Here is a 21982-nt window from a genome sequence, read left to right on the forward strand (position 1 = left end):
TACGATTAATCATATCCAAAATAAAAGTTTGTGTTTTCTTAAATATATACATGCATGTGTGCATTTATATATACAAAATAATTAAAATGAAATATATTATATATGATTATATATATATATATATATAAAATGTATATCTGTGATCAGTAAAGCCCCGCCTACTTTGATTTGATTGGCCATCATTTTCACATTGACAAGCGCTGTCAGGTTTTAGACCAGCATAAATTTTTTTTTTTTTTTTTTTTTTTTGCCATTTAAACATTAAATAATAAATCATAATGAAGAGCAGCAAAGCAATATCAACCATATCAAATATTGGCCTTCTTACTGAACCTGTTTAAATGTGTCTGTGGGAATCAAGAGGGAATCTGCAGGGTTTATTATGAATGCTTTATCAGTGCACATTATTATTGTGTTAAATTCATATTCCTGGTAATCATAATCAGAATAAGTTCCTCTCGCAGCATCTCTTCTCTGATGATGTGGGCGGGGCAACCTGTCACTCACATGAGATCAGCCAATAGCAAACCACAACCATCCAATCAATTCCTCACAGACACAATCAAGCCCCGCCCACATCTGTTCTCGTTCCTGAAGCGTTTCTCTCAGATATACGACACAATAAAGAAGATTCATGCTTTAGATGTCACAAAAATAATGCAGAAATCTTCATTTACAGGATGCAAATCTATAAAGTGGGATTTTTGTTTTGATTTGTGGCTGAAAGTTCCCGGACACGTTCACCTGAGCGCGTGAGGCGTTTGCTAACGAGGGCCGGCGAGTGTGTGTTGAGCGCGGGGACGTTCAGGGGCCGATGTGACACCGGCAGGAGAAACACATGAAAGCGGTTCAGGGACGCGCTCTGAACACTCACACACACTTTGTTCTCCGCTTCAAAGACTGACTCACTCGGAGGAATCCAGCAACAATACAGCAGGAAAAATACCATCAAAACAGCCGGCAGAGAACAGACACACACACACGCTTCACACACACACACACACTGTAAGATACGACTAATGATGACTGTAAAAATGCTACGGTTAAACAATTAATTCTACTATATGGAAAACTGTAATAGATCTATTCATGCAAGTTTACAGTAAAATACTGTTAAATGTACCGGAAATCATCTTAATGTAGCGGCTGGAGTGTATATTTGTTTTTAATGACACTATAAGTATATATTAGTATACAAGTAATATTTTTAAAATATTTTAAATATGAGGGAAGAACAAAACACTAAATTTGGTTGAACTTAATCTGACAAAATTATAGAAATAAAAATCAAACTTCAGCTTCAGTTTTTATTTTACAAAGCAAAAAAAAAAAATGCATAGAAAAACAAAAAGCTGGGAGGAAAAAGCAAACATCGACTACAACATAATCAGTTATTAATATTTGGTTGGTTCTCTCTTGTTTTTGCATGCATTCAAAGTTTGGACAAAATTATGTTGCATTATATTTCATTGTGTTATTATTACAAATCCAAGCACAACTACACAATGTGTCAACAAAATCTTTAATAATATTTGACTAAAGGGTGAAGATGTCAATTTCCCAAGACCGGACCATACTTTTCATTTTAATAATTATGTTTCTTCTTAATTATTATTATTATTTTTTATCATTTATGCACTTTACAGTTTTATATCTCACTGTAATTTACAGTGAAAAAACTGTGGTTAAAATAAATAATTAAAATGAATTATGTTTTTCATTTATGCACATTGCAGGTTTATATCTTATTTTGTTGAAGGAATTAGTGCATTTTAATGCCGTGTGTGTTTTGCATTTGTGCAGCTTCTATATATTAGTATTTTTTCTTCAGCTTGTGGAAAAGTTATGATGAACTCTGACAGTGCAGAGGAAGACACATGATGTGAATGAGTAATTCTGCTGGTTTTCTCTTCATGTTAAAGGAACTGAACAGATTTTAGCGTAGCCTTGCTGATTCAACAGAAAAGCACTGCTGGATTTACTAGTGGTTTAAAATGTAATCTTTTGTTGTAAATTACAGTTTTAAATATTCAAATTTACAGGTTGTTCTGTGAATATGTTTACTGTTTTATACAGTATTGTTCAGCCAATCAAAGCTGACGGTGTTTCTGTGCAAAAACAACAGGATTGTTTCTTTTTTTGAGACACATTTTGAGAGCAGATCAGCTGTAATCTCGTTAAATCTCGTTTGAAAACGCAACTTTTAGGCAGGCACACTGGTGATATCATATATGCATCTCCTATTGGTTGTAAAGCTTTTTTTTGTTTGTTGCTTTTTTTTTTATTGCTGCTTGTAAATTGTTTTAAGTGTTTTATCTGACATATGTGATCTTGGACCACAAAACCAGTCACATGGGTGATTTTTTTTTAAATACAGATTTATACATCATGAAACATTTGAAAGCTGAATAAATGATCTTTCCATTGATGTATGGTTTGTTAGGATAGGACAATATTTGGCTGAGATACAACTATTGTAAATCTGGAATCTGAGAGTGCAAAAAAATCGAAACATTGAGAAAATCTCCTTTAAAGTTGTTCATTTATGTTGACGATTGTGCAGCATTCACTCACAAAAATACATGTTTTATATATTTACGGTAGGAAATGTACAAAATATATTCATGGAACATGATCTTTACTTAATATTCTAATGATTTTTGGCATAAAAGAAAAATCGATCATTTTGACCCATACGATGTATTGTTGGCTATTGCCACAGATATTCCCGTGAGACTCGCGACTGGTGACGTGATCCAGGGACACACATATAAAAATGTATGATTATTATAGTTTGTACCTGACAGGAGCTCCGCGGCTCTGGGCCGGTTTCAGCACAACCGTGACGCTGCTGTCCGTCTGGTTCAGAGGCGACTCCTGATCGTACGCCGGCATCGACGGAGCTGCAAACACACACACACACACACAAGCCGAATCGTTCAAATGATTTAAAACAGCAACTCAAATCACTGGAGTTATGAAGCAAGAACACAAACACTGATGTCTTTGTTTCATTACTAGGCTAACACAAATAACTAGTGTTACTGTTTTCTTTTGGTAAATAATCTTAGAGTCACTAATGTTGTTCAGCTAACATAATATTTTGAGTTTCTGTTCATTAAACTAATATCTTTCACTGCATAAAAGAGGAAGTTGATGTTTTCAGGCTCTACTAGAACAGGTTTTCCTGCTGTAATGTTGATTATTCTCCTCATATTCTCCATTGTTGCGGCTCCTCTCTTCCCAGTCTGTCAGTAACGCTCTGTTTACTTCCTGTCTCTATGAAGCCCCTCCTTCTGAAAAGCACACTGTGCTCTGATTGGTCGGCTGGAGCAGTGTGTTGTGATTGGTCGAGCGCTTTGAGTGTGTTTGGGAAATGCCCCGCCCCTTACCATAACCGCCAGTTTAACACACTACTGACTAACTCAACCAGGCCCCGCCCCTTTATTCTGCGCATTAATTATAATAATGAGGAATATTGTGACGTGTTCCCGGAAGAAACTCAAGACTACAATGGAGGCGTTTCAGGAGTTCAGGAACACTGACACTGATATAGAGAAGAACTGGAGCTTCTTCATGATCACACAGCAGATGAACATGGAAAACGGTTTCAATGAACTCAAAATTTTAACCCTCTGGTGCTTTAAATTCATTTCTGACTGGAAAATTTTATGTTATGCTTTTTTTTTTTTTAAATGTCTTTATCGGAAGGGTACGAAACTTGGTAAAGGTTTTGAAAAAAAAAAATCATGGACATGATTCGAACAGGTTAAATGGTCCTGATAAAAATAGTCCCACTTGAGCTCCTCGCGGTCAGAAATGAGCGCATTGGAAATGAATGAGACGAGTTTCCTCTAGTGGAAGCGTTTGGTACTGCAGCCGAACAACATCTCACTGAGAGATCATTTCTGGAGATATCAAGCTCAGATTTTGAACACAACTTGTTTAGATTTAGTACTTTGATTTTCTAGCAGTTTTAAAGTAAAAACATGTTTTTGAAGATATATTTTTCATATAAAAATTGAAAATAGTATTTTTGTGCATTTTTTATGACAATAAACATAAAATTCTGTTACTTTTTTTAAGTTCACTTTTTAAAACTTTTTTCGCTTCAGCAATAATCTGCCGAGTGTCGTCTTTGAAAAGAGATCAAACTTCAGTCTGTCGCTCTAAAGCAAAGTTGGAAATAACATTTTCAAGTCTATGCTCAAAAAGTGAATAAATGGATTATAAATGGAGCGTAAATATAATTTAGTACCATAAAATCCCCTAAAAATACAAAATATTTAATTAAAAACATTAACAAACTACTGTAACTAGTACAAAAAAGCACACACACAAAGAGCGGCAACCAGGCTACTTGAATGGCTTATGATTGGTCAGTTTTAGATGCTGTTTCAGATTAATGAACAAGCGATCCTGACCTGAGATCTTGGTTGTGGCCTGTGTGACGGCGGGCGGCCCGAAGCCTTTAGCGGTGCTCGCTCTGAGGGTGAAGGAGTATGTGGAGCCCGGATAAAGACCCAGGAACACGTGGCTGGTTTCATTCCCCATCTTCACCACTTTCCCGCTCTGGTTAGACAGATCCAGCACTGGGTCGAAGGAGCTGACGGCTTTATAGGAGATCTGGGAACACAAACACGCATGTTAGTAGGGCTGCCCGCTGATAGTCCACTAACCCTTTTAATAGTTTTAAACCAAAATTTTAATTAGTTGTTTAGTCGCAGAAAAAAAAAACATGAAAAAGTGGCGAAATCACGGACAGATCTGGAAATCCAATCATTCACCTTTCATTCATCGACCTTAAATATGGCTTTTTACTTCAAATATGTAAGTAGCAGCAACTTAATGTAAACATAGATAAATGTGCGCTATTATTAATTATAATATTATTATTATTAGTATTTGTGAAGCGTTTACTGCATGACATACATTGCTTGAGTTTAACTTAAAATACTACGTCATTCTCGCTCATACAGATGAGAGTAATGCGAGCTGTAAAGGCTCTACTTTTATTTCTGTAAACTCATAATAACAGCAAAACGTTGTGCTTTTGTAAAATAAGGACGCTTTCTGTCAATTCGGTGTCAGTGAACTGGAGCACATCACATACATGAACCGAAGCTCAGCGTACACTTGCCTCACAGACATGAGAAATATATCTATAGAAAGCTTGACATGTCTACTTTTGGATGAACAGATTCAAATGGGAAAATAAATATTCTCAGATTATGTAATCCGTATGAAACGTGCATATAGGCGGAGATGACGAGTCAGCATCATGACTTAATCTCTACAGCCAAAAACATAGAAAACATTACCAATAAATGATTAAAATGTTTAGAAAGTCTCATTTGCTTTTTTCACAACACACTCATAATCATTGAATTTGAATTTGTGCGCTGATTAGGCCATACGTATTTTATATAGGCAATTAAAGGCATTATTATGATTGATGGCTTATTAATATAATGCGACTGATGGCTAAAACGAACGACTACTAGTCGACTAGAAAAATGTTTAGTCGAGGGCAGATCTACATGTTAGCATCACTCAAATCAATTCCAGCGTCGACCGAACAAATGATTCCACTCTATTATTTCTGAAATGCTTCAAGGGCCTTTTCAATTATCAACCGGCAATAAAGAAATAAAGAAATCAATAACAACATCCGCGCTTGTGGCGGATCAGAGCAGGGAAAAGTGTGAAAGCGTCTTGCTTCTCGTATTTGAAGGGTTTTGTTCATTACACTGAAGATGAGCGGCATTAATGAAGCGGCGCATTCGAGAACTTCCTGATTTCGGGATTTTCATAAACTCTATTAGCTATTAGATTCATATCACTGCATGGAGCGAGAGACTCGGGATGTGTGTTGAAGATCAGACTGACGTCATCGGACAGGAACGGAGAATCTGAGGACGGGAAATCTCACTGGAAATATACAAGAGCAGAATGTCTAGAATCAGAGAGAGAGAGAGAGCGAGAGAAAAAAGAAAGGAAAGGAAGGATCAGGTTCCCTTGATAAGAGGAAAAAAAGCCCAAACTGTCCTTTTGAAATCACGGCCCGTCAGAGAGTCTCAGTTTGAACTCTTTGATACTGTCAAATCAAAGGCTGGACAGTTGAGTCTACGGTTATTCCCGTCTGACTATGTGATCAGTAGCGCGCACACACACACACACACACACACACACACACACACACACACACACACACACACACACACACACACACACACACACAGCCATTGAAAGAGATGCTTCTAGAGGTCATAGATCCTCTTCTTAATATCATTAATCCATCAATGTCATTAGAATATGTACCGACATTTTTTTAAATGGTTATTATTAAGCCTCTTATTTAAAAAAACGCAACTTGATCCTACAGAATTAGTCACTTACAGGCCGATCTCGAATCTACCTTTTCTGTCAAAGATACTAGAAAAGGCAGTATCCTCCCAACTATGTTCCTTTTTTTAGAAAGAAATGATATCTTGAGGATTTCCAGTCAGGATTTAGACCGTACCATAGTACTAGATCCTTCTCCTATTTAGCACCAAAACTCTGGAACAGTCTTCCTACCATTGTCCGGGAAGCAGACACACTCTGTCAGTTCAAAGCTAGACTAAAGACACATCTCTTTGACCTAGCATTCACATAACACATTATAGACTTCTATAATTCAATGTTAGGATGCATAGATCAGGTCAGCCGGAACCGGGAACACTTCCCATAAATCCTGATGTACTCGTTACATCATAAGAAGAATGGCATCTACGCTACGATATTAGTGTTTTTTTTATCCCGAGGTTTTCCCACAGTCCGCCGGATCCAGGCCGTATCCAGATCTGATGAAGGACCTGCGCCTGGACACACTCACACACACACACACACTCCAGATCTGATGAAGGACCTGCGCCTGGACACACTCACACACACACACACACACACACACACACACACACACACACACACACACACACACACACACACACACACACTCCAGATCTGATGAAGGACCTGCGCCTGGACACACTCACACACACACACACACACACACACACACACACACACACACACACACACACACACACACACACACACACACACACACACACACACACACACACACACACACTCCAGATCTGATGAAGGACCTGCGCCTGGACACACTCACACACACACACACACACACACTCCAGATCTGATGAAGGACCTGCTCCTGGACACACTCACACACACACACACACACACACACACACACACACACACACACACACACACACACACACACACACACACACACACACACACACACACACACACACACACACTCCAGATCTGATGAAGGACCTGCGCCTGGACACACTCACACACACACACACACACACACACACACACACACACACACACACACTCCAGATCTGATGAAGGACCTGCGCCTGGACACACTCACACACACACACACACACACACACACACACACTCCAGATCTGATGAAGGACCTGCGCCTGGACACACTCACACACACACACACACACACACACACACACACACACACACACACACACACACACACACACACACACACACACACACACACACACACACACACACACACACACACACACACACACACACACACACACACACACACACACACACACACACACACACACACTCCAGATCTGATGAAGGACCTGCGCCTGGACACACTCACACACACACACACACACACACACACACACACACACACACACTCCAGATCTGATGAAGGACCTGCGCCTGGACACACTCACACACACACACACACACACACACACACACACACACACACACACACACACACACACTCCAGATCTGATGAAGGACCTGCGCCTGGACACACTCACACACACACACACACACACACACACACACACACACACACACACACACACACACACACACACACACACACACACACACACACACACACACACACACACACACACACACACACACACACACACACACACACACACACACACACTCCAGATCTGAAGAAGGACCTGCGCCTGGACCCGATGTCATAGTGGGGTGCTAAAGTGCCAACTAGTCTCTCCCTATGGAGGATCCCTTTACCACTCTACAGATAAAGCGCTTTCGGGAAAATTCGGTTTGCGTGTCTACCCCGAAGTGATAAAATTCTGTAGCAAAATGTTAAGGCCAGACAAGTAGTTTTTTAAGGCTTGGTTTGTAGGGAATTACACGCCTGCACACATATATTCAAACGCACATACCAATAGACTGAACTCGTAATACGCATGTGCGCCATCAGCATTCTCACAGGTTTCACGTTTAAAGTCTGTGTAGAGTTTCCTGTTAAAACGGTGTCGTGTTAGCGGCCCCTAAGTTAATAACTAATGATCGTTACGACGGAAGTGAATCAATCAAATTAACTTTAGCTGGAAAATAACTTTATTCAAGAACTGCTATAAAGCCAAAACAATCTCTGTTACTTTAAACTCTCCTTGTATCTCTGTAAAGCCGCTTTGAAACAATCTACATTGTTAAAAGCGCTATATAAATGAAGATGACTTGACTTGACTACTGAGACTGCTCTCATTAGAGTCACAAATGATTTGCTCTTATCATCCGATCGTGGTTGTGTCTCTCTATTAGTGTTACTCGATCTTAGTTCTGCATTTGACACTATCGACCACAACGTTCTTTTAAATAGTTATCAGTTTGTAGCAGTAAATGAAGAGATGTCTTATCGATCACAAGTTCAGTATGGCGTACCACAAGGCTCAGCACTAGGACCACTGCTGTTCACTCTGTACATGCTACCCTCACACACACACACACACACACTCTGTACATGCTACCCTTGGGGGATACTGGAAAACATGGTGCTAGTTTCCACTGTTACGCTGATGATACACTGCAAAAAAATGCTTTTCTTACTTAGTATTTTTGTCTTGTTTCTAGTCCAAATATCTAATATCTTAAATCCAAGAAACATTTACTAAAATGATATAAGATATCTTGTTTTATGAAAAAAGTGAGTTTTTGCTTAAAACAAGCAAAATGATCTGCAAATGGCTTCTATTATCTATTTAAGAATTTTTTGATATTTGGACTGGAAACAAGACAAAAATACTAAGTAAAAAATCATATTTTGCCGTATATGCAGCTCTATATTTCTTCGCGACCTGACGAAACATACTGTACCAAATCACAAAACTAACGGAATGCATAGTTGATTTGAAAAATTGGATGACTAGTAATTTCCTACAACTAAATTCTGAAAAAAAGGTTTGATTTCACCCTTCGCCAGGAGTTTGATTGACAGGCAATCTGACCTATCGTAACGCAGATATTATGTTCAAACCAGACAGAGATAGTAGATTAACGTTGGTGGACTTCTATTGTGTGGTGTGGTGTATTGACGTCTTAAAGCAGCGGTCACCAAACTTTTTTCTCTGGGGGCCACATTATCGTTCCTGACTGTGATGGGGGGCCGGGGCCGGGTCAGCTATATAACATAGAATTGTGTGACCCAGAACAAAATGACCACCAGCAGGCCTCATTGTGTAGTAGAGATTACTAGCCTGGCACAGCCATCCCCACTACTATATCCCCACTACTATATCCCCACTACTATATCCCCACTACTATATCCCCACTACTATATCCCCACTACTATATCCCCACTACTATATCCCCACTACTATATCCCCACTACTATATCCCCACTACTATATCAACACTTGATTCCTGGCACATATTTGTCTTTACTAGTGGTTTGCAAAAGTTGTAATCGAGTCTTCACACTTTGTTTTATTTAAAGTTATTCTTCACAAATAATCGTTGGTCCACTGTTCTTTGAAAACTCTGCACTCTCTATTAGGGGTGGAACGGTACACAGAAGTCACGGTTCGGTTCATACCTCTCGGTTCAGACATCACGGTTGGGTTCAATGAAGGGAAAAGCAAAACAAAAATGCAGAAGGCTTGTGCATGTCTCAGGCTGGACCACCAAAAGAAAAATAAATGTCTTAAGCCTTGTATTTTTTTTTAAATAAGTTTTATTAATAAAGTAAAGGCATAGAACCAGTTTATTTGTAGTGCACTGACAATAGTTTTATATAATTAGTTCATTAATTCAATTAATAAAAATACCTTGATATGTTTGGTAATTGTACCTGAATTAATTTAAAATTAATATGCTACATTTCAGATTAATATATTTGTTTTCCTTAAAAATGTAATTAACAGTAGGCCTAACTTAAAAACTTTGTAGTTTGAATGATGTCCTGCATAAACTAAATGACGGAGTATGTTTTTATGTTTCCACTGTTCGATCGCGGCCGCGCCACACACACACACACACACACACAAATATAAGTAAACACTTTACGACTTTTCGATCGTGCCCACACCTCTCTCTCAACATATTCCAGCATTGCAATCTTTACACCGCAGCCTGCTTCAGAGCTAAGGCGGAGCTACAGATTAGGTGTCCCTAAGAATCCGCGTATCTAACAGTAGTTCCGCATTACATTAATTAAATTGCACGCAAGTTTTATTTATTTTTATACCGTGTATTCTCCGTGTAAATGTATGCCCCAAACTGTGACGCCCATACCATGACGTACCGTCCATGACGACTTTTGGGGATTGCCTCATAGGGCCGGTTCAAGTAGTGGGGGGCAGAGGGGCTGGGGGGCCAGTCAAAGGGGGGTGGCGGGCCTGAGTCGGCCCGCGGGCCTTAGTTTGGTGACCCCTGTCTTAAAGCATACCTTCTGATGTTCATTCATGATTATTTTGTGCTATCGCTAGTAGTAAAGAGGAAGAGATGATCTTCAGTGATCTGTCACCACACATTAAAGAGCCACAAAACTGTATTTATTGTTTGAATTTCTTAAAAAATGACAAGATTTGAAAGTTGAGACTTTAAAGTGATAATGTGTGTGTTCACCTCATACTGAGTGATGATGCCGAAGGTCTGAGCCGGTTCTCTCCACTTCAGCAGGATCTTCTCCTCGTACACACTGGCCTGGATGGAATCCAGAGGAACTTCACCCGGCACTGACAGGAAGTGACATCACAACGGATCAGAACACAGCAACAACAACAGCTCTTCACATGCGTACGATGTTCTGTAGCTGTAATATTTTGTTATATTTACCATACGGATACACACACACAGACACAAATTGACACACACACACACACACACACACACACACACACACACACACACGGACATATAAACACACACACGCACACACACAGACGCACACACACACACACACACACACACACACACACACACACACACACACACACACACAGACGCACGCACGCACACACACACACACACACACACACACACACACACACACACACACACACACACACACACACACACACACACACACACACACATTATTGTTTTTAAGTCACTGGTTTCAAGCCATAAATGCACAGAAACACACAAAATCCCCTCAGATGCTGTTCATCTCCTCCTTCAAACACGCGTGTGTGTCTGTGAGAGATTATTACTCATTTGTTTATCGTTTCATCCTCTCGCAGGAACGTTCCTCAAGTCTGTCTCACTTGACACCAACTCTGAACGAGAACAAAGAGCGCGTGTGTGTTTAACATCCAGTCGAGATGCGGCCCAGGTGTCTAATTATTTATAAAGGTTGCCGATCTCAGGAAACAAAAAAAAATTCATGTTTATTCCATCAGAAGAGCTCTGCTAATGGGGGACGCAATTAGATATTCAAGCTAAATGTCAGCGCTTCACCGTACTGGAAGAAATTCACCCTTAGGAACAAATAAGATGAGAATTATCCAATGGAGCATTTGAGCAGCTCATTCACTCCAGCACCTGATATAATGGGCTCTTCATAGAAATACAGTGGCTATATAGTACTAAAGACACTGTGCTGGGGAACTTAAAGCTTCTTCAATTGTTCCTCAGATCCAGCAAAAGCACCCACTTCTATTCAAGGAGAAGCCTGTATCCGGTTATTCAGTTATACGGTTCATAAATAATGTTCTTTATGTTTCAGAGGTTCTTCGGATCAGTGTTTTTGGGACACAGATGCTAAAGCTTTATAGAATTAAAGATCTAAAGATTTAGAATTCTACAAAGTTCTCAAAAAGGTCTAGAGAATAAACAGTTCTAGTGGGACTTAAATGGATAAAAAAATAAAATAAATCAAGAATATATCTGGCTCATATTTTGATGAATTTTGAAGAATGTTTGTAACCAAACTGTTTTTGTTATAAACTATAAAAAACTGAAATAAAAAGAAAACTAAAATAAATATATATATATACATACACATATATACATAACACATCCTCAGAATTCTAACTATATATTTGGATTTATATATATATTTATATATTCAGAGTTATAACTATATATTCAGGATTTATATTTATATGTCAGATTTGTAACTATATTCAGATTACATTTATATATTCAGAGTTATAACTATATATTCGGATTTACATTTATATATTCAGAGTTATTAGTATAACTATATATTTCAGACTTATAACTACACATTTGTATTTATGTGTATATGTTCAGATTTGTAACTATATATTCAGATTTACATTTATATATTCAGATTTGTAACTATATATTCAGAGTTATAACTATATATTCGGATTTATATTCATATATTCAGAGTTATAACTATATATTCAGAGTTATAACTATATATTCAGATTTACATTTATATATTCAGAGTTATAAGTATAACATATTTCAGACTTATAACTACACATTTGTATTTATGTGTATATGTTCAGATTTGTAACTATATATTCAGAGTTATAACTATATATTCGGATTTATATTTATATTCAGATTTGTAACTATTTATTCAGAGTTATAAATATATATTGAGATCTACATTTATATATTCAGAGTTATAAGTATAACTATATATTTCAGACTTATAACTACACATTTGTATTTATGTGTATATGTTCAGATTTGTAACTATATATTCGGATTTACATTTATATATTCAGATTTGTAACTATATATTCAGAGTTATAACTATATATTGAGATCTACATTTATATATTCAGTTATAAGTATAACTATATATTTCAGACTTATAACTACACATTTGTATTTATGTGTATATGTTCAGATTTGTAACTATATATTCGGAATTACATTTATATATTCAGATTTGTAACTATATATTCAGAATTATGACTATATATTCAGATTTGTAGCTATATATACTGATTTATATTTCATATTATTATATTATAATTATCCCCCATATTATATATACACACACACATACATTTATACAGTCGTGCTCAGAATTAATCATACCCCTGGTAAATATGATCAAAAATGGCTGTAAAAAATAAATCTGCATCATTTATCCTTTTGATCTTTCATTCAAAAAATTGGCAAAGTCCTAACCTTTCATTTAAGTAAAAGAATTGAAGGCCAACGTGTTTTGGAGAAAAACATTTATTTCATAGTGTGATTTCACCTCCACTTTAAATTCTTTTACTTCAATGAAAGGTTAGATTTTTGACAATTTTTTGCATGAAAGATCAAAAGGATAAACGATGCAGATTTATTTTTTACAGCCATTTTGATCATATTTACCAGTGGTATGATTAATTCTGAGCACGACTGTATATATATATATATATATAACACATCCTCAGAGTTATAACTATATATATATATATGGGTGTATATATGTACATCTAATTTGTATATAGTTTATGCCAGCTTCCCCCTCACCATCTTCATCGGTCTGCACGTGTATCTCGGGACTCTCCTTGACTCCCTCTCGGTTGCGCAGGACCATCCTGACGCTGAGGTTGGTGAAGGGCGTGAGGTTGTGTATGGTGTGTTGAGGAGTGGAGCTTGACGACACCTCCCTACTCTCCTCCTTCGCCCCGGCTCCGGCTCGGGTTCGGGACCGGTACTGCACCGTCAGACTGTAGTTGTGGCAGCGCGTCACGTTGTAGCCGAACGGCTCCCAGCGAACCGTCACCTGACGAGACTTGATGTCCACCACTTTCAGCTGTCGAGGGCCGTGCATCGGCTCTGAGGGAGAACACACACCGTTAGTGTCTTACTGTGAGTGAGTCAGGTCTGGATGCCATCACACACACACACACACACACACACACTCTTTCAGCTGTCGAGGGCCGTGCATCGGCTCTGAGGGAGAACACACACCGTTAGTGTCTTACTGTGAGTCAGGACAGACGGGGTCTCTCACACACACACACACTCACGCACACTCACACTCACACACACACTCCCACACACACTGAAACCCGTTTCTCTGGGTCTGAAAGCTCATATCCGCCACTCCAGGATCAAAGCATCAATCAGACGAGAAGAGCAGATGAAAGAGTCTCAGAGTCTCAGAATCCATCTAATACAGCGTCACATGATCACAGCGTATCGAGAACGAGTGAGTGTCACATGATCACAGCGTATCGAGAACAGGTGAGGGTCACATGATCACAGCGTATCGAGAACAGGTGAGGGTCACATGATCACAGCGTATCGAGAACAGGTGAGGGTCACATGATCACAGCGTATCGAGAACGGGTGAGGGTCACATGATCACAGCGTATCGAGAACAGGTGAGGGTCACATGATCACAGCATATCGAGAACGGGTGAGGGTCACATGATCACAGCGTATCGAGAACGGGTGAGGGTCACATGATCACAGCGTATCGAGAACAGGGGTGAGGGTCACATGATCACAGCGTATCGAGAACGGGTGAGGGTCACATGATCACAGCGTATCGAGAACAGGTGAGGGTCACATGATCACAGCGTATCGAGAACGGGTGAGGGTCACATGATCACAGCGTATCGAGAACAGGGGTGAGGGTCACATGATCACAGCGTATCGAGAACGGGTGAGGGTCACATTATCACAGCGTATCGAGAACAGATGAGGGTCACGTGATCACAGCGTATCGAGAACAGATGAGGGTCACATGATCACAGCGTATCGAGAACGGGTGAGGGTCACATGATCACAGCGTATCGAGAACGGGTGAGGGTCACATGATCACAGCGTATCGAGAACGGGTGAGGGTCACATGATCACAGCGTATCGAAAACAGATGAGGGTCACATGATCACAGCGTATCGAGAACAGATGAGGGTCACATGATCACAGCGTATCGAGAACAGATGAGGGTCACATGATCACAGCGTATCGAGAACGGGTGAGGGTCACATGATCACAGCGTATCGAGAACGGGTGAGGGTCACATGATCACAGCGTATCGAGAACGGGTGAGGGTCACATGATCACAGCGTATCGAGAACGGGTGAGGGTCACATGATCACAGCGTATCGAGAACGGGTGAGGGTCACATGATCACAGCGTATCGAGAACGGGTGAGGGTCACATGATCACAGCGTATCGAGAACGGGTGAGGGTCACATGATCACAGCGTATCGAGAACGGGTGAGGGTCACATGATCACAGCGTATCGAAAACAGATTAGGGTCACATGATCACAGCGCATCGAGAACGGGTGAGGGTCACATGATCACAGCGTATCGAGAACAGATTAGGGTCACATGATCACAGCGTATCGAGAACAGATGAGGGTCACATGATCACAGCGTATCGAGAACGGGTGAGGGTCACATGATCACAGCGTATCGAGAACGGGTGAGGGTCACATGATCACAGCGTATCGAGAACAGATGAGGGTCACATGATCACAGCATATCGAGAACAGATGAGGGTCACATGATCACAGCGTATCGAGAACAGATGAGGGTCACATGATCACAGCGTATCGAGAACGGGTGAGGGTCACATGATCACAGCGTATCGAGAACGGGTGAGGGTCACATGATCACAGCGTATCGAGAACGGGTGAGGGTCACATGATCACAGCGTATCGAGAACGGGTGAGGGTCACATGATCACAGCGTATCGAGAACGGGTGAGGGTCACATGATCACAGCGTATCGAGAACGGGTGAGGGTCACATGATCACAGCGTATCGAGAACGGGTGAGGGTCACATGATCACAGCGTATCGAAAACAGATTAGGGTCACATGATCACAGCGCATCGAGAACGGGTGAGGGTCACATGATCACAGCGTATCGAGAACAGATGAGGGTCACATGATCACAGCGTATCGAGAACAGATGAGGGTCACATGATCACAGCGTATCGAGAACAGATGAGGGTCACATGATCACAGCGTATCGAGAACGGGTGAGGGTCATATGATCACAGCGTATCGAGAACGGGTGAGGGTCACATGATCACAGCGTATCGAGAACAGATGAGGGTCACATGATCACAGCATATCGAGAACAGATGAGGGTCACATGATCACAGCGTATCGAGAACAGATGAGGGTCACATGATCACAGCGTATCGAGAACGGGTGAGGGTCATATGATCACAGCGTATCGAGAACGGGTGAGGGTCACATGATCACAGCGTATCGAGAACGGGTGAGGGTCACATGATCACAGCGTATCGAGAACGGGTGAGGGTCACATGATCACAGCGTATCGAGAACGGGTGAGGGTCACATGATCACAGCGTATCGAGAACGGGTGAGGGTCACATGATCACAGCGTATCGAGAACGGGTGAGGGTCACATGATCACAGCGTATCGAAAACAGATTAGGGTCACATGATCACAGCGCATCGAGAACGGGTGAGGGTCACATGATCACAGCGTATCGAGAACAGATTAGGGTCACATGATCACAGCGTATCGAGAACAGATGAGGGTCACATGATCACAGCGTATCGAGAACGGGTGAGGGTCATATGATCACAGCGTATCGAGAACAGATGAGGGTCACATGATCTTCAGCTTTACAGTATTAAACATGAACAACAGCGTCAGCTTCAGTTTCTGCTATTAAGCGTCTCTCAGTGTGTTTATGTTATGTTTGTTTTATGCTCATATTTTGCATTCCTGTTCTGTTTCTGAAGGCCTTTCATTTTAAAGATCTGTTCAGTTCTGATGGGAATTAACATCTTTACAGTGATTATAATGTTTTGTTTGATCAAGTTAATGGATGATCAAGGTTAATATTTTGATATTTTGAAAATATCTTCTGTAGTTTCTGAAAGCCTTTACTGCATTAAAACATATAATCTCTCTCTCTCTCTCTCTCTCTCTCTCTCTCTCTCTCTCTCTCTCTCTCTCTCTCTCTCTCTCTGTCTCTGTCTCTCTCTCCCTCCCTCTCTCTCTCTCTCTCTCTCTCTCTCTCTCTCTCTCTCACTCTCTCTTTCGCTCTCTCTCTCTCTACGGAGTTTAAGACCCTAATAGGATCAATTTCCATTCACAGTTCAATCTGAAGTCCATTTCTCTGGAACTTTACATTTTCCCTCCTATTTGATCCAGTCAGGGTTCAATTTTCGCACACACACACACACACACACACACACACACACACACACACACACACACACACACACACACACACACACACACACACACACACACACACACACACACACACACACAAACACACACATGATCCTTCAGAAATCATTCTAATATGATGATTCGATGCTCAAGAAACATTTATGATAATTATCAACATTGAAAACAGTTGGGAAACATTTTTGTGATGCATTACCATTTAAACGTGTGGGGTGAGAAAGAAACAAAAAAGATCAAAAGTGACATTAAAGACATTTATTGGGCCCTATCCTGCACCAGCGCAACTGACTTCATACAGCGACGCATGTGTCATTCCTGTTCTGCTCCCGACGCACAGCGGACTCTTCCCTCCACAGACGCACGTCGGTAAATTAGGGAATGAACTTGCGCTCCCGGGGGCGGTTCAGGGAAAAGAGGAGGCGTGTTCCGGCGCAAACGTTCCCTGGTGCTATTTTGCAGTTTCAGAAAACAATTCCTCCACTGACCAGGAGAAACCTCGTCTAAAGTCAGTGGAGCGTTGCACATGTTATTCAGAGGCTATTTTAAGGGCGCATGCTTGGCCATAATCAATGTAGCGTGTGCACAACACACACACACTTTGCTTCTCTCATCTACACAGACGCAAAAAAACATACATTATTACAAGGAACAATATTCCACACGAGGGAAATCATTGTTGTGTCCATAAAGATGTGAAAAAATAGGCATAAATCAAATTTACCGTAATGATCATACGCCTGTTTAACCGAAGCTAATCTGGGTGTGTTTCTCCATCCCCAATGTCACTTCTCTGTGTTTTACGGCCCTGACGAGAACGTCGGTCTCCTCGGCTGTGAACCGCTCCTGGCAAATCCGCCGTTATAATAGCAATCCGCCATGGAACAAGCGCGCCTGCTCTTAAAGGGAATGTGAGATGTCGCTCTGATTGGTTTATTTCACGCTACGCCCAAACCACACCTATGAGTAATGAAGCGACTTCAGACCAACACATTTTAGATTTGCGTCGGGCGCAAGACTCATTTATCCCGCCGGTGTAACAGCAACAGCGCCGAGACCCGCCCACAAAGTTACTTGTGTTTCGCGCTTGACACTTGCGTTTCAGATCGCTAAAATAGGGCCCATAATGTTACAAAAGATTCTATTTCAAATAAATGCTGTTCTTTTGAACTTTCTGTTCATCAAAGAATGAAAAATACTGTTTTCAACACTGATAATAATCATAAATGTTTCTTGGGCATCAAATCCTCATATTAGAGTGATTTCTGAAGGATCATGTGACACTGAAGACTGGAGTAATGATCACAGGAATAAATTACACTTTACTGTATATTCACATAGAAAACAGATGATTTACATTATAATAATATTTAACTTTTTTTGCTGTATTTTTTTATCAAATAAATGCAACTTTGGTGAGCAGAAGAAACTTTATACAAAAATAAATTAAAAAAATATCTTAATTATTTCAAACTTTTGAACAGTAGTGTAATACACTAAATGGATATTTTTGCTTATAATATTAATAAATGCAGTTATTATTATTCAGCCTCAGGTGGATTCTTGCAATGACAGGAACTTTAGCATGAGAATGAATGTGTGTGTTAGCAGCGTGTGTGTGTGTGTGTGTGTGTGTGTGTTCGAATCCTCGTCCTTGACTCTTCACACCTGACAGCAGAAAGCTCGCTAAATGATTAAATGCAAATGGAAGGAAGTCAGACTTGAAGATGCAGATAAAAACCAAACACACACACACACACACACACACACACACACACACACACACACACACACACACACACACACACACACACACACACACACACACACACACACACACACACACACACACACACACACACACACACAACAGAGGACAAACAGCAAAGACAGAGGAACGTGACAGAAGTTTGATATGGAAAGAGATGTAAAGTCTCTGAATGTGTTTCATCATCATATTCACAACAACGACATTGTGTGTGTTTGTGTCTGTGAGTGCATATGAATGTGTTTGTGTGTGTGTGTGTGTGTGTGTGTGTGTGTGTGTTTGTGTGTGAGAGAGTGAGTGTGTATGTGTTTGGGTCTGTGAGTGCATGTGCGTGTGTTCGTGTGTGTGTCTGTGAGTGCATATGAGTGTGTTCGTGTGTGTGTGTGTTTGTGTGTGAGAGAGTGAGTGTGTATGTGTTTGGGTCTGTGAGTGCATATGAGTGTGTGTGCGTGTGTGTGTCTGTGAGTGCATATGAGTGTGTGTGTGTGTGTGTGTGTGTGTGTGTGTGTGTGTGTGTGAGAGAGAGAGTGTGTGTGTGTGTGTGTGTGTGTGTGAGTGTGTGTGTGTGTGTGTGTGTGTGTGTGTGTGTGTGTGTGTGGCCGCCTGTGAATGTGTGAGTGTGTGTGTGTGTGTGTGTGTGTGTGTGTGTGCGTGCGTGCGTGCGTGTGTGTGTGTGTGTGCGCGCGCGCGCGCGTGTGTGTGTGTGTGTGTGTATGTGTGTGTGTGAGTGTTCACGAAAGCTCACGTACGCCACAGAGAACGAGTGGCGGGTAAAAAGACGGAGTGACTCTAATTCTCGAGGTCGATATCAGAGAAACACAAACACATTTATCCTTTTCACAATTCTCTAAGTTCAGCAAATGATTTTAAAAAGTATGACATTGATTTCTGTGCTTTACAAAAGGCGAAAGGCAGGAACAGTGTGTGCATCAAGCGCAGCTTTAAAAGCTATTGATTTCTTGGACAATTGGCTGAAAACACAGAATGATTTCTGAGATTATTTAAGAAAGCGAGTGAAATGTGACCCGAGTTTCAGTGCCACGATTCGAGCGCTCTTCGGTCCTTCTGTGTTGATGTGAAACACACTTATCTAAAAATCTCCTGTATAATCACAGTCTGAAGGTCTTGAATAACTCAAGCAAATAATAATAAAAATACAAATATTTCACTTTTTTTCAACAAGCATTAACTGATGAACTGCAAACAATTACTTTACTCAGTATTTTAGTCTTGTTTTCCAGAACAAATATCTAAAACATTCTTAAATCAAAATAGAATAGTGTAAAGAAATATTATTCTAATGTAAATCATCTGTTCTCTATGTGAATATACAGTAAAGTGTAATTTATTCCTGTGATCAAAGCTGAATGTTCAGCATCATTACTCCAGTCTTCAGTGTCACATGACCCTTCACAAATCACTCTAATATGAGGATTTGATGATCAAGAAACATTTATGATTATTATTAATGCTTTGTTCAGTTTTAATTTTTAGGAATTCATAAATATGTTTGCCGTTGTCTGCTTCTGAAACACACTCGTGTGAGAGGAACGAGGGATGCCGGAAGTCTCCGTTCAAAGATTTTCATCCAGAAAATGGAGCTTTAAAATCCCAGTATTTCCATAACTATCAGTGGCCCACAGTGACGGATCTCACACACACACACACACACACACACACACACACACACACACACACACACACACACACACACACACACACACACACACACACAGTGATGGGGCGAGTCCGAGAGGGAGGGAATCATTCGACACGGTTCTCACAGTAAATGCAAAAGTTAACCATACAAAAACACATGCCAGGAACAGCACTGACAATCACTCACACACACACACACACACACACACACACACACACACACACACACACACACACACACACACACACACACACACACACACACACACACATACACTCACTCACTCACACATACTCACTCACTTGTGTCACTCACTCACTCACTCACTCACACACACACACACACACTCACACACACACACACACACACACACACACACACACACACACACACACACACACTCACACTCACACACACACACACACACACACACACACACACACACACACACACACACACACTCACACTCACACACACACACACACACACACACACACACACACACACACACACACACACACACACACACACACGCTTCTGTCGTTCTCTCGTCTGTAAGCGTGTCATGTACTCGCATGATTACGGTGATGTGAGACGTTAGGATGAACAGAAGCCGATAATGTGCTGATAATTTAGAAAACGTTATTTAAATGTCAAGCCGTAATGACAAACAGCCGCTAATAGTTCCATCTAAATGTCACAGTGAAATTATTCAATTAGCTGATGGTGAGAGTTAGTGTGTGTGTTTGTGTGTGTGTGTGTGTGTGTGTGTGTGTGTGTGTGTGTGTGTGTGTGTGTGTGTGTGTGTGTGTGTGTGTGTGTGTGTGTGTGTGTGTGTGTGTGAGTGAGTGAGTGTGTGTGTGTGTGTGTGTGTGTGTGTGTGTTTTCATACATACACCACGTGTCTCAGTCACGTAACACACACGTATGCTTCTGACGGATGATGCTCAATAGCTCACACACACTCGAGGATCGATCCGGCGCCCGGTTGCTATGGTAACGGCGTCGCTCTAGTGATTGGGGTCGCGGGGAACGACCCGATTCCCTTCATGTTAAAGTGTGACCCCCCGTGACCCCTGACCTTCAACACATCAGACTG

The 21982-nt window shown here is 40.8% G+C and overlaps 1 protein-coding gene across 1 annotated transcript in view; it reads right to left on the reverse strand.

Annotated features, from left to right (window-relative positions):
* LOC308696683 (receptor-type tyrosine-protein phosphatase mu) overlaps positions 1-21982 on the reverse strand; it is a gene marked incomplete at its 5' end in the record, with an annotated part of 223988 nt that overhangs the window by 98278 nt on the left and 103728 nt on the right. Inside the window, 4 exons of the mRNA XM_081375579.1 lie at positions 2801-2903; positions 4425-4626; positions 10963-11072; positions 13789-14097. Of these exons, the coding sequence (XP_081231705.1) occupies positions 2801-2903; positions 4425-4626; positions 10963-11072; positions 13789-14097 (724 nt within the window). The remainder of the gene's footprint in view (positions 1-2800; positions 2904-4424; positions 4627-10962; positions 11073-13788; positions 14098-21982) is intronic.

This window comes from Scardinius erythrophthalmus (genome assembly GCF_964197995.2).
Source record: "Scardinius erythrophthalmus genome assembly, chromosome: 9".
NCBI lineage: Eukaryota > Metazoa > Chordata > Actinopteri > Cypriniformes > Leuciscidae > Scardinius > Scardinius erythrophthalmus.